A 13919-nucleotide genomic window follows, 5' to 3' on the forward strand; every position below is an offset into this window, starting at 1 on the left:
AACTATGTAAATACCTGGTAATTGTGCCCCTGATCCATCTAAACCAGGGGTTTGCAACCCAGTCTTTGGGACACACCAGGCCAGTCTGGTTTTCATGATATCCACGATGAATATACATGAGATAAATCTGCATGCACTGCCTCCACTGTATGCAAATTTATCTTATGCATATTCATTGTGGATATCATGAAAACCTGACTGGCTAGATGTGTCCTGAGGACTGAGTTGAGAACCCCTGATCTAAACTATGCCATTGGGGACACCTAGGCATAGACTGTATAAAAATATACATATCCTTGTTGGCATTCATTTCTAAACACACATAAACCCCCACACAATGTTATGTGTTATTTTTCACCTGTAAAACAGGCTTTACACACAAACATGTTTTATAAATGGATCCCCTAACCAAACTTTCCTTACAGTAACATCATAAATGCTACAATGGGTCAGACCAAAGATCCATTGAACCCAGTGTCCTTTCTCTCACAGTGGCTAGCAGCGGGTGCTGAAAGGAAGTGTACATGAAATAGGGTATGTGTACCGCCCCATACCTTCCACCCCCAAGAACATATAAGCTCCAGTATTTCTTCAAAATACACACAGAAGGGTCCATTTGATAAATATTGCCCCGGGATTACCCATGCTGTGCTGGTATTCTGTAAAGAGAGCTCTGGGTGGAATAACTAGCTTCGTGTGCATTTTACGCCTAACTTCAGGCATGAGCATTTACATCTGCCAAAAGCTAGGTGCACAAATGCAGGTGTTCTATAACATCGACCCTAATTTCTGGGAATGCCCTGACCTGCCCATGCCCCTTCTGTGGCCACACCCCCTTTGGAGTTGCATCCAATGAACTTTAAGCATGCATGTTATAGAATAGGGTGTAGAGCAGATCTATATGTAACTCCTAATTACTGCCAATTAAGTGATTGTTATGGAAAAATTTATTCTTACCTGATAATTTTCTTTCCATTAGTCCCAGCAGATCAATTCAGAGACTTGTGGGTTGTGTCCCTCTACCAGCAGGTGGAGATAGAGAGAACCTCTGAGGTTTGCTATATGTGGACCTGTGCAGCCAAGTAAATCTCAGTATGAACGATACCAAAGCAGTGGAATGAAAACAACAGAAAACTCTCCTGACATTCAGACCAAATGCCCAACATACTTCCACCACTCCTAAATTTATTTCTTTTTATTATTTAATCAAACGAAGGAACATTCCGAACCACGAACCCCGAAAAAACTAACCAACCAAAACAAAACTGCAGACAGTAAATCCAGCGGGGGCCTCTGGATTGATCTGTTGGGACTAATGGAAAGAAAATATCAGGTCAGAATTAATTTTTCCTTCCATAGCGTCGCACAGATCAATCCAGAGGCTTGTGGAATGTACCTAAGCAGTCCTCAAGTAGGGTGGGACACCCCCAACCCGGCATAAATCACCGACGAGACAAACACTGCATCTTGCTGAGCTGCTACATCCACCCGATAATGACGAGTAACCATATGGACTGAAGCCCATGTAGCAGCTCTGCAGATATCTTCCAGCGAAACCAAACGGGACTCTGCATAGGGGGAAACCTGAGCTTGAATTTGCGCAGGGGCTTGCTTGCCCAATGCCACTTAGGATGAAGAGATGGCCTCCCGCACCGAACGGGCTATGGTGGCCTTGGAAGCCATATGACCCTTCTTACTGCCTCCAAAAAGGATGAAGAGATGGTCAGAAAGACGAAATTCATTCGTCACCTCCAAATACCTGAGAAGAGCCCATCTCACGCTGAGGCAGCGAAGAGCCCGGAATTGCTCGGGGTAATCTTCCCGGCGAAAAGCCGGCAAATGCAGGGACTGCCCCAAGTGGAAACGAGAAACCACCTTGGGCAAAAACAAAGGAACTGTCCTAATCAATACCCCCGCCTCCGTAAAATGCTGGAAGGGTTCGCTGCAAGAAAGAGCCTGCAACTCTGAAATTCTCCGAGCCGAAGTAATGGCTACTAGGAAAATCGCCTTCAAGGTGAGATCCTTAACCGTAATCCCCGATAAAGGTTCGAAAGGAGGACGCTGAAGCGCTTTGAGAACTAGATTAAGGTTCCAGGATGGCAGAACTAGCACATTCGGAAGACGCAAACGATTTATGTTCCTCAAAAAACGAACCACATCTGGGTGGGAGGTGATCGACGCCCCCTGAAGCATGCCAGAGTTACCACCTGCACCTTAAGAGAACTCAATGAGAGTGATTTCTGTACACCCTCCTGAAGAAACATGAGGATAACCGATACTGAAGCCAAAGCCGCTGACAATCCCGAACTTGCACATCACGAATCGAAGGTACACCACACCCTAGCATAAGCTATCGAGGTGGATCTTTTCCGAGCCTGAAGCATCGTAGCGATAACCACATCTGGATACCCTTTCCTTCTCAACCGCCCTTTCAAGGGCCAGGCCGTAAGACCAAAGGGGGAGGGATCCTCCATCGTGACTGGTCCCTGCAGCAAGAGATCGTCCTGCGCCTGGAGCCGGAGAGGATGATTGAACAGGAGCCTGACCATATCCGTGTACCAGGGACGTCTGGGCCAATCCGGGGCCACCAGGATCACTCAACTGGGATGACTGGCAATGCGAGTCAGTAACCTGCCCACCATTGGCCACTGGGGAAAGGTATAGAGCAGGCCCCTGGGCCAAGGTTGCAGAAGAGCATCGATGCTTTCCGAGCCCAGCTCTCTTTCCCTGCTAAAGAAACGGGGAACCTTCGCATTGAATGCAGTGGCCATTAAGTCCATCACCGGCGTCCCCCAACGAGCAGCTATCTGATCGAAGGCCAGAGGGGAGAGTGTCCACTCCCCCGGCTCCAACTGGTGGTGACTGAGAAAGTCCGCTTGCACATTCTGTGACCCCGCTATATGAGAAGCCGTCAAGAGAGAGAGATGAGTCTCTGCCCAACGGCAGATCAGAGCCGCCTCGCGCACCAGTGTCACATTGTCCAAGAGAACTTGAACTGGGCAATCGCGGAGAAGAGACAGAAACTCCCAAAGGGCCAGACGAATCACCTGCAACTGCAAGCGGTTGATGGACCAAGACGCCTCCGTCAAGGTCCAAATGCACTGGGCCGTCTGATGGAGGCAATGAGCCCCCCAACCAGACAGTGACGCATCCGTGGTCACAATCTTCCATTCCGGGGTTGCCAGAGGAATGCCCGACACCAGATTCTTTTGAATGAACCACCAGTGCATGATTGTGTGCAGACAGGTCAAACATGGCACCCGAACCTCGTAATCCTCCGAGAGAGGAGACCAATGGCTCAGAAGGTGCCACTGCAGGGGGCGCGCATGTGAGCTCTGGCCCACTTTACAACGTCCAAGGTGGAGGCCATGGAACCCAGAACTTGTACATAGTCCCAAGTCCGCGGGTTCGAAGTTTGGAACAGAGCTCACAACTGACCCTGCAACCACTGTGCTCGAGCTGAAGGAAGAGAAACTATCCCTGTTCGGGTATCGAACCACACTCCCAAGTATTCCAGCGTCTGGGAGGGTGTAAGGCTGCACTTTGGGAAGTTGATCACCCAACCAAGTGATTGAAGCAACCCGACCACTCTGTCGGTTGCCTGTTGATTCTCCTCAAAAGAAGATGCCCGCACAAGCCAGTCGTCTAGATAAGGATGGACCTGAATCACTTCCTTTCTGAGATAGGCCACCACTACGATGAGGACCTTGGAGGCTAGGCCGAAGGGCATCGCTTTGAATTGAAAATGACGACCAAGCACTGCAAAGCAAAGAAAACGCCTGTGGGGAGGCCAAATTGGAATGTGTAAATAGGCCTCTTTGAGATCAAGAGACGTCAAAAACTCCCCTGGCTGTACCGCTGTGATCACCGAGCGGAGGGTTTTCATGCGGAAATGCCAAACCCATAAGGACCTGTTGACGCACTTGAGATCTAGGACGGGTCACCAAGAACCGCCCTTTTTTGGCACCACAAAATAAATGGAGTATCGACAGCATCCTCTTTCTGCTGGGGGTACAGGCTGTACGGCACCCATTCGTTGTAAGTTGAGGAGGGTGTGACGAACCGCCCGCACCTTGGCGGGAGATTCCAGAAAAGAGTCTACTATCAGACGAGCCAATTCTAACTTGTAGCCGTCTCTGATAACCTCCAAGACCCATCCGTCGGATGTTACCCTGGTCCACTCCACCAGGAATAGGGATAGCCTGCCCCCAATAACCGGTTGGAGATGGACCAGGGCCCCATTACTGGGCGGATCTGGCTGCAGGCTGGTTTCTGTTACCGAAAAGAAAGGCCCGCCTGTCACCTCGAAAGGGCTGAGGTCTCTGAGAAGACCTTGCTCTCTGAAAAAAGGCCCTGCAACCTGGATGGTAACACCGTGTATCCCTAAACTTAGGTCTAGGTCCCGCTGGTCGCACAAACTTGGAACTGTCCTCCAGAAGGCGCTGGCCCTTGGAGTCGCCAAGGTCCTTCACAATCTGTTCTAGGTCTGTCCCAAACAAAAGCTTTCCCCTAAAAGGAAGCCTTGCTAACCGTGACTTAGAGGCCACGTCTGCAGCCCAATGCCGCAACCACAGCCAGTGACGTGCGGTGACCGCTACGGAAACCTCCTTCGCCGAAGCCCTCAAAAGATCATAAGGGAGATCCACAAGGAAGGCTAAACCGGACTCTAAGGCCGGCAAAACAGCCACAAGCTCCTCCGGAGAGGAGGCTTTCTGTACCAACGATAAGCATGACTGCGCTGCATAACAGTCACTAACTGAGGCTTGCAGGGAAAGGGCTGCTACTTCAAAGGTCAGCTTCAAGCAAGTCTCCAACTTATGATCCTGAGGGTCCTTCAGTGCCATGCCACCCTCCACAGGGAGAGTGGTTTTCTTAGTGACTGCTGTGATTAAGGAATCCACCATAGGGACCTTCAGCAAGTCTAAGTCAGCAGCAAGCAGCATGTAAAGACGTGACATAGCTCTAGCAACCTTAAGCCCACAGTCCGGCGTATCCCACTGCACCGAAATAAGGATTTTCATGGCCACATGCCTATGAAAGGAACGAGGTGGGCATTTGGTGCCAGACATAAGAGAAGGCACTAGACCTGTTCCCCCTGACAATTCAGGGGGAGAAATGGCCAAAACCTCAAAAACCCTAACAATCCTGACGATTCAGGGGGAGAAATGGCCAAAACCTCAAAAGCCCTAACAATCAGGGAGGGAAGCTCTTCCCTGCAAAAAAGGCGGGCAGCCATCGGATCATCCCCCTCCTCAGAAGGCAAGGTGACCTCATCTGCTAAATCCAATGATTCTGAGGGAAAGCCCGGAGACAAAACCGGGCCATCTGTGTCAGATAGGTCCTCGGGATCCAAAATCTCTACCCGGGGACGTTTTGACAGGAAAAACAGAGAGATTGCAGCAACCAAAGTTTGCTGAGGAAGAGACAGGGCTGCCTGAAGAGAAGCTCCTGACTTCTTCAGAAGAAAGGCATTGTGCATTAATAAAACAAAATCCGGAGGAAAAGGAACTGAAAGGGTCTCCCCTGCTCCCTCTAAATTGCTTCCCTCCGTCGGAGCCTGTGCCACAGAAGCGCGCTGCGCCTCCTGTCTGTCAACCGCCACGTGCGGAGTGGGTCACGCTTGACATGAGAAAATGGCGCCCATCGACATGCACTGCACTAACTGTCCTGAGGAGACCGCCGATACTGTCCCCTGTGCTTCTGACTCTCCGGATGACTGAGGGGAACCCCTGTTGCGCTGAGCACCCGCTGTGGGCTAACGGCGGCAGAACTCACACTCCCCTGACACTGCTGTCCGGCCCCCACACTGGGAGCAGTGCTTAGTCGCCTCAGAAGGCATAGACATGCTCCACAAACGCCTGCCCCAAAATTGACTCGGCAGTCCGTCTAGCTCCTCCGTATGATTAAACAAAAACCAAGGCTCTTAAAGAAAAGCTTATTTTTTTTTGTCAGGAGAGAAAAGAAACACCCGATCAGGCCAACAGCCCCGGGCGAGAGAGGAAAGGTAGGGGGAGACCGGGAGGGACCTGGCACCATCAGGTGTACACCACAAGCTGCAAACAGCCACTCAACTCCTGTCTATGCTAAACTAGGCCGAAAGGACACCAGTAGCCAGATCAAACCAGAGCTGCACAGAGATGTCCGTCCAGCTGCTAGATAGAGAGAATACTGAGATTTACTTGGCTGCACAGGTCCACATATAGCAAACCTCAGAGGTTCTTTCTATCTCCACCTGCTGGTAGAGGGACACAACCCACAAGTCTCTGGATTGATCTGTGGGACGCTATGGAAAAGCTAATTAGTTTATGAGCATAACTGGGATCCGTGCTCAAAATTGCAAGCCCAACTTTGGGTAACTTATACAGAATCCGGCGGACAGTCTCTTTCATCAAGTCCTGCCTACTCGCTTCAATTCCTAATAGTAATAAAATATGAAGGGATCCTTTAACTAAGGTGCACTAACGGATTAAGCACATGCTAAGTGCCGCGCAGCCTACTGTACAACTATGAACTGCATGGCACTTAACACAAACTAATCTGTAGCACGTGCTAAATCCATTAGCGCACCTTAGTAAAAGGACCCCTAACAGTGTTGCACTTCAGGGAGTTCCACTTATATTTTTAACAGCCGGTATTCAGCCGGTGGCAGTGAGAGTTAGTTTAAATGCCGACTTTTGCAGCTAAATTATCTCCCGATATACAGTGCCAGGCCATGTCCGGGCACCAACACTGAATATCAGGAACTAAATCAGGTGGGGCTGACTGCTGGAGCTTATGCAGTTCCTTGTCAATATTCAGCTGGGGCCCGCATAAGACAGTTATATGAGCCCAGCTGAATATCGGCCAGAACCCATGTAACATTTTTTTCCCTTTTTTACTGCCCATAATCCCCCTTCCCAGCCCCCCTCTTTTCCTCCCCCTCCCACAACCCATACCATTGAGAAGACTCTGATCCCCACCCCCTGGAGTATTGTTCTCCCCACCCCCCAAACCCCCGTGGTCTATGTATGCACTCCTGGGCCTATCTTTGCTCCTTGATGGTCCAGTGGGTTGTTAGGGGCAGAGGCTAAGTTCCTTCATCCCTTGCAGCTGGCTCTGCAAAATGGCTGTCGTGACACCTTGTGGGAGCTGGTGAGAGAGGTCATGGCAGCCATTTTGCAGAACCAATCACAATAGGCAGGAGCAAGGGGACTTTGCTCCTGCCCTCCAATGCCCCATTGGACCACCAGGGAGCACAGGGGGAGAAGCAACATTCCACAGGGGTGAGGGTCAGGGTCTTCTCCATGGCATGGGCTGGGGGGAGGGAAGAGAGAAGGAGGAGGGCTTTTTCAGGGGGCTGGAAGAGGGATCACAGGCCGTTAAAAAAAAGGTATGTGGGTTCCAGCAATATTCGGCACCGGCATAGGTAAGTGGGCCAAAATTCACCCACTTAGCTATGTGGGTGCTAGCACTGAACATTGCTGGCACTCGCATAATGCCGGCTCCTCACCAACAGAACACTCTGTACAGCCCCTGAACTAGCCTTTTTTAATGAGTTGTCATAGCTGATGTTTAGTAGCACTGCCAGGTTTAGTGCCGTTGAATTTCAGGGGGATTAGGCGGCTCCAGGTGATTTAAGTGGACGTATAAATACATACAGAATTTGATGTACTGATATGAAGGAGAGGAAGAGGAGACAGAGAACATGTAGGAAGAACAGGAATGGGAAGAAGGAGGAATGACTGGGAATGAGGAAACAAGATAGACAGAAGAGACAAAACTGGAATTGAGTTAGAAGAGAAGGAAGGAAGATCAGATTGGGAAATAGAAAGACAGTGATGGGAATGGAGATAGGACAAGGATGTTCTGGGATCTTGAGCAGATAAGGACTGGAGAGAACTTTCAGAGGGGGTAACCACGTTGGCACTTTGTAGACTAACCCATTCATCGAGGCATGAACTTTTGAGCACCAAAATCTACTTTGTCATAGTAGGGAGAAGGTTCTGGGATCACACATGGATGGAAGGAAAGGAGAAGGTAGATCTGAGATCTTGTTAGAGGGTGGATCTGGAGAGGGCAGACAGCAGTCCTGCTCTGCTCCCTCTTGCAGTCTTCCCTCTGTTCCCACACTTTGTTCCTAACCCTTCTCTCTTCCTCTTCTAACCCCATCCTTTTTCTCTCCTTCTTCTATCCCTACCCCAGGTACCCACAGTCCCCCAATCTCCCATCCCCTCTATCACACAACCACCAGCCTCCTCCTTACACCTCTTCTCCTTGTTACATCTCTGATCTCTAAGCTCCTCTTTCACATACCGCCCCACCCGCAAGCTTCTCTATCCCAACTCCCTCTTCCTGGTCTTCCATTTATGGTTTAATATATTTGATATACTGCCTCTCACAAAGGCACAGTGAGGCAGGTACCTCTGCCCTGGCTATAACAATGATCACAGAGTAAGAGGAATGTTACCGCCCTGCTAGAGCAATGCACTCTGATGAGCGCAGATCGTTATCTGTGGTAATACTATTTTAAAACAAACTATGCAGTTACAAGGGATGCTGCCTTTTTGGCTATTGGTTCCTTTTTATGGAACCAGTTGGCAGATTGGTTGCACTATCTATTGTTTTTTCCTGAATTTAAGAAATAGCTTAAAACATATCTTTTTTCTCGGGCTTTTCATTTGTAATGCGTTATGCTATTATACTTGTCTGGTGGAGTTGTATTTCTGTTTGGTTGGTTAGGGGGCATCTTACTTTGTTTTGTTGTTTATACGATTTTACATGTTTTAAATTTCTGTATGTTTTTATTGTAGTCCGCCTAGGTAATAGGTGGGTTAAAAATGGATAAACAACTAAATAAATAAATTTAATAAGGGGAGGAGGAAGAGAGTGGCTGCATGTTAGGCCATATCCTCCTCCTCTGCCATCCCAAAGCTGATTTGAACTACGTGGCTGTTTGTTGGTCCAACTGACTTGAATCAGCACTCCAGCATGGGGTGGTGGAAGAGGAGGATTCAGCCTGATATGTAGCTCCTCTCCTTCTCTTGCTGCCTGATTAGCTGGGGGGGGGGGGGGGGGGGGGGCAGGAGGTGGAGCATGGAGAACAGTCTGAATGCACTACCACCATGGGACAGCTGTCTCTTTAAGAGCCAACCCTAATGGACCCAGCTCTGCAGTAATTTTGCAAGGGACTGGCAACTTCTGCAGCCGGGGGCAGATTTTGTGGCCCTTCCTATGAATGTGGAACTGTGTGAGACCAGGTGCCCTGATTACAAAAATATAAAAACACACACTTATATTCAGAATCCCTGTGTCTAGTGGCTCTTTGCCGACTGCTCACCTGTCCGGGTGGTCCAGTTCCAGAAGGGACCGGCACTGACGTGACAGCTGAGAAATAGTCTCTTCGTAATTCTCAATTGTCTGCTCCAGCATTAGATGCTTCTTCAGCAGCTGTAACGTGCTTTGTTCATCCTACAGGCACAGAATTAACCGTTTATAAGATGTCACAGTCAAAGAATAATGATACAGTTATTCATTTAAAGTTAGGCAGAGTTTCAGTGATCCTAAATGTATACGTAGGATTGCGGAAAATCCACATATATAGGGAGGAATGGCTTAATGGTTAGTGCAGTGGGCTTTGATCCTGGCATCCTGGGTTCAATTCCCACTGCAGCTCGTTGTGACCCTGGGCAAGTCCCTAACCCTCCATTGCCTCAGATATAAAAACTGAGATTGTGAGCCCTCTAGGGACAGAGATCGTACCTGCATATAATGTGAGACTGTTCTCTGCCTTGAACTTGATGGTTAAGTGGATTATAAATGCCAGAATTAAATTAAAATTAAATATAACTTTAAACAGATAGTTTGCTATTTGTGTGTTTGGAGTTGCCTCTAAAATATACATGGCTAGTGCTGTAATAATCTATCAAAAAAAACAGGGAAAAATCAAACTAGAAAACTCTAAATTCTACCTTACAAGGGATAAGGGAAAGTGGTGTAATAATGTCATCCCTGTCCCAAATCCCACCCAAATTTAAACAGCCAGATTATCTATTTAAAAGGCTGAATATTAAAAAAATTATTAATGAAAGACTTTTATTAAAAACACCAACTGTGTAGTTTGAGGTACGGGGAAGGGAAGATGGACAGGGGAGGGGGGTAAGAAATTGGGATTTAGGAGGGTTTATGTAAACACCATGTTCTTTGTTGATCTGTTTAATATGTTGTTTTTCAATAAAAATTGTTTCAACATAAAACACCAACTGCTTAAGTGCTTTCAACATTGTAATATGTTTTTATTCTTAAATATATCTTCAAAATTTTTCTCTGCTTCTTGGGCAGCCCTAAGCTGTAGTTACCCCCTGTTCTTCCTAGCTCGGCTCCCAGGAAAGCTGCAGTGAGTACTGTGAAGCTGTGGTTTTGGTCAGTGGGTGAAGAAATATTCACTAACCATTTCTTCCAGGCTCAGTTTGTGGTATAAGCAACAAACCCTTTAATGTGCCATTTGGAAGCACAAAAAAATGATAAGAAGGTAATATCCCCTCCCAATTTTCTAATCTTTCTTGAGCTCTAACTAAACATTTGTCAATACAACTTTCTGCAGAACTAGATACCGGACCATAAATTCATTTTCCAAGTGGCCACTGATGATCATCAATATGTTCTGGCTACCATTTTTCAATAACAGATAGCCACTTAGCCACCAGGCTTTAGGGAAATGAAATCCAGTGGTTAATATCAACTACAAAAACAGATAATTTGACCACCAGATTTACAGCTGCCACTGGACACATGCAAACTAAGCAAATACTGAGCACCTGAGCAGTTCAGATGGATAACCTGCACATTACTGATGTTCACTGCTTCAAATGCTCAATCATTTGGGGAAGCAGTATAAAAAATGTTATTAATAAATAATTTTCCCCATGGATCCACTTCTTCCCTCTTCTTCCAGCCTAGGTCTCCCAATGCGCTGGCACTGCTTCTGGCCAGGGTTTTCATAATATGCGGCCACATGACCACCAAGCTTCAAAGATTCTACAGCAGAATTTTAATGGCCAATGACGAACACCAGCTTTAAACAGTTACCAATTTTAAACAGCAGCTTGTTGCATGGCCATCGAGCTTCGAAAATCCAGCAATGACCAATAAAACTGACATGGCCATTGATTTTCAGAACCAGTTAGCCACATGGCCAATGAGCTTTCTAAACATCTGGTGATCATCAGTGACTCTCCCACAACCCAAGAAGACTTTTATGGCCTTGCTCGGCCTGGCTCACCTTTCCTTTGTCATCATTCATCATGAGTAGCTCCTGTTCACTGAGCCATGCCTCCACCTCAGCCACATCAAAGTAATACTGTTGGACCTGGTAGGTGACGTCCAGTAGCTGCTGTCTTCTCTCCACCTCCTCCCTAAGAGAGCCCCATAGTTGCCTTAGCTTCTCCAGACTTAGTCGCACCTCTTCAGCCTCAGGACTCTTAATTGATGCTATGGCTGCTGCCCGCTCCAAAACATCATCCATACGCGATCTGTGCACCTGCACCTCCCTGCGAAGATTCTGTCAACAGAAGGTAAGGTTTAGGCTTACCAGGAAGGCAACGTCCCGTCCCATCCCAGAGGGTCACATAAGGAGGCTGGGCCTTTAGAGGAACCAACATACCCAAATGGAGATGCAAATGTGGCATCTACATATCATTCATCATGAAACTCTTGAAAATCAGATCTGGTTTTGGCTTTTTGAGAACAGAGTTAGCTATTGCTACTCTAGAAGAAACAACTGGTGGAGAGGGAAGGTGGTGAAGAGTCTCTGGGCCTTATTATTCTATTTTATTTTAACTAAAACATCACCTTTGCTCAATGATTTTAAGTTCTGCAGTCATACTTGATAAAAAAAAGTACAACCAAAGGATATTCCCAGGTGAGCTCTCCCACTGTGCCATTATAAAACAGACCCTCAGAACTGATGAAATCATAGAAGGGACAATTCAACAGGACTTAAGGAGCGGTTCCTTCCCAAATAAGTATGAGATAAGTCCCGCTGATTGGGTCATTCCTGGATTTTCAGCAGCACTTACCTAGATTGCATAAAATCTGGTCACACCACCTCAGTACTATCTGGGCATGGCCAAGGTGATCCAGGGGCAGAGTCTGGGCAGAGCCAGAAGATACCGGTAAATGGCAATTTTCAATCTGCTAACCAAGTCATTAAAAATGCTGTCCTAACTTTACCCAGGTGGTTATCTGGGTATGGTCTGAATATTAATGCACAAAACAAAAAAGGAAGGGAAAAAACCCTACTTACAAACGAGCAGCAGCAAAAGGAAGTAGGGATGGACTAACAGAACTCTGCAGCCATAGGGATAAAAAGAGACAGTATTTACTGAGCACCACAGTTGTCAACAGACCCGACATGGGGCTGTGTTTTGGCAGGAGTTCTGCCTGTTTCAGGGGTCACAATAACTGCATAAAAGAGCTAATGCTGTTCTCCGGACAATGCAAAGAGATACAAGACCCTCACAAGAAAAACAAGTGGTACCACATGGGTATCCTCGTTAGGACAATCACAGAGACGTCGTCCCCTAGGTTAACAGCGCATCAAACACCAGGTAAAAGCTGCAGAGTTCTACTGGTCCACCCCTACTTCCTTGTTTTGCTGATGGTCTGAATATTGCTAGTGCCTGGGTCAGTGTTGGCGGCCACATTAGACCTGGATATTCAGTGCCGGTATCCAGGCATGCCCTGGCGCAGAATATCCAGGTGTAAAAAGGTCACATTTCTTTTACATATTGTTTTCATTCAAATTTCAGGGACTAGGTTTCTGATGGGTACAGTATTTTCCCTTTCATATACAGAAATAGTGGTTGTAGGTGATCTGTTTATTGGATTAACTCAGTGCATCTGTGACATGCTTTTGAGATCTACACCCCCTTCATCAAGTCAACAACGAAATGACACATTTACACTAGTCAAAACTGTTATAAAGAATAAAATTACAGAACACTTAAACAAACACGGTTTAATGGGACAGAATCTGAATGGGTTCAGCCATCAATTGCCTCATCAATTTGTTTCATTTCTTTGAAGGTGTGAATAAACATGAGGATAATAGTGAGCCGGTTGATGTAGTGTATCTAGATTTTCAGAAAGTTTTTGACAAAGTTCCTCATGAGAGACTCCTGAGAAAATTAAAAAGTCATGGGATAGGAGGCAATGTCTTTCTGTGGACTAAGAATTGGTTTTTGGACGGAAAACAGAAGGTAGGGTTAAATGGCCATTTTTCTCAATGGAGGAAGGAGAATAGTGGAGTGTTGCAGGGATCTGTCCTGGGACCAGTGCTATTTAACCTATTTATAAATTATATGGAAATCGGAACGACAAGTGAGGTGATTAAATTTGTAAATGACACAAAATTATTCAAAGTTGTTAAAACACATGCAGATAGTGAAAATTCTAAGGAAGACCTTAGGAAACTGGAAGACAGAGCATCCAAATGACAGATGAAATTTAATGTGGACATTATGTAAAATGATGCACATTGGGAAGAATAATCCAAATCATAGTTACTTGATGTAGGGTCCACCTTAGGAGTCAGCACTCAAGAAAAAGATCTAGGTGTCATTGTAGACAACACGCTAAAATCTTCTGCCCAGTGTGTAGTGGCAGCCAAAAAAACAAAGAGGATGCTAGAAATTATTAGCAAAGGGATGGAAAATAAGACCAAGAATATTATAATGCCTCGGTATTTCATTCAATTATGGCCGCTGTAACTCAAAAAAATATATAGCGGAATTAGAAAAGGTTCAAAGAAGAATGACCAAAATGATAAATAGGATAGAACTCCTCCCATATGAGGAAAAGCTAAAGAGGTTAGGCCTCTTTAGCTTGGAAAAGAGACAGCTGAGAGGGTGACATAATTGAGGTCTAGAAAATCCTGAGTAGTG

The 13919-nt window shown here is 46.6% G+C and overlaps 1 protein-coding gene across 1 annotated transcript in view; it reads right to left on the bottom strand.

The window, feature by feature from the left end:
* SPTBN4 (spectrin beta, non-erythrocytic 4) overlaps window positions 1–13919 on the bottom strand; it is a 373692-nt gene that overhangs the window by 65680 nt on the left and 294093 nt on the right. The window contains 2 exon segments of the mRNA XM_030219988.1: window positions 9317–9447; window positions 11258–11536. Coding sequence (XP_030075848.1) covers window positions 9317–9447; window positions 11258–11536 — 410 coding nt within the window.

This window comes from Microcaecilia unicolor, chromosome 11 (assembly GCF_901765095.1).
Source record: "Microcaecilia unicolor chromosome 11, aMicUni1.1, whole genome shotgun sequence".
NCBI lineage: Eukaryota > Metazoa > Chordata > Amphibia > Gymnophiona > Siphonopidae > Microcaecilia > Microcaecilia unicolor.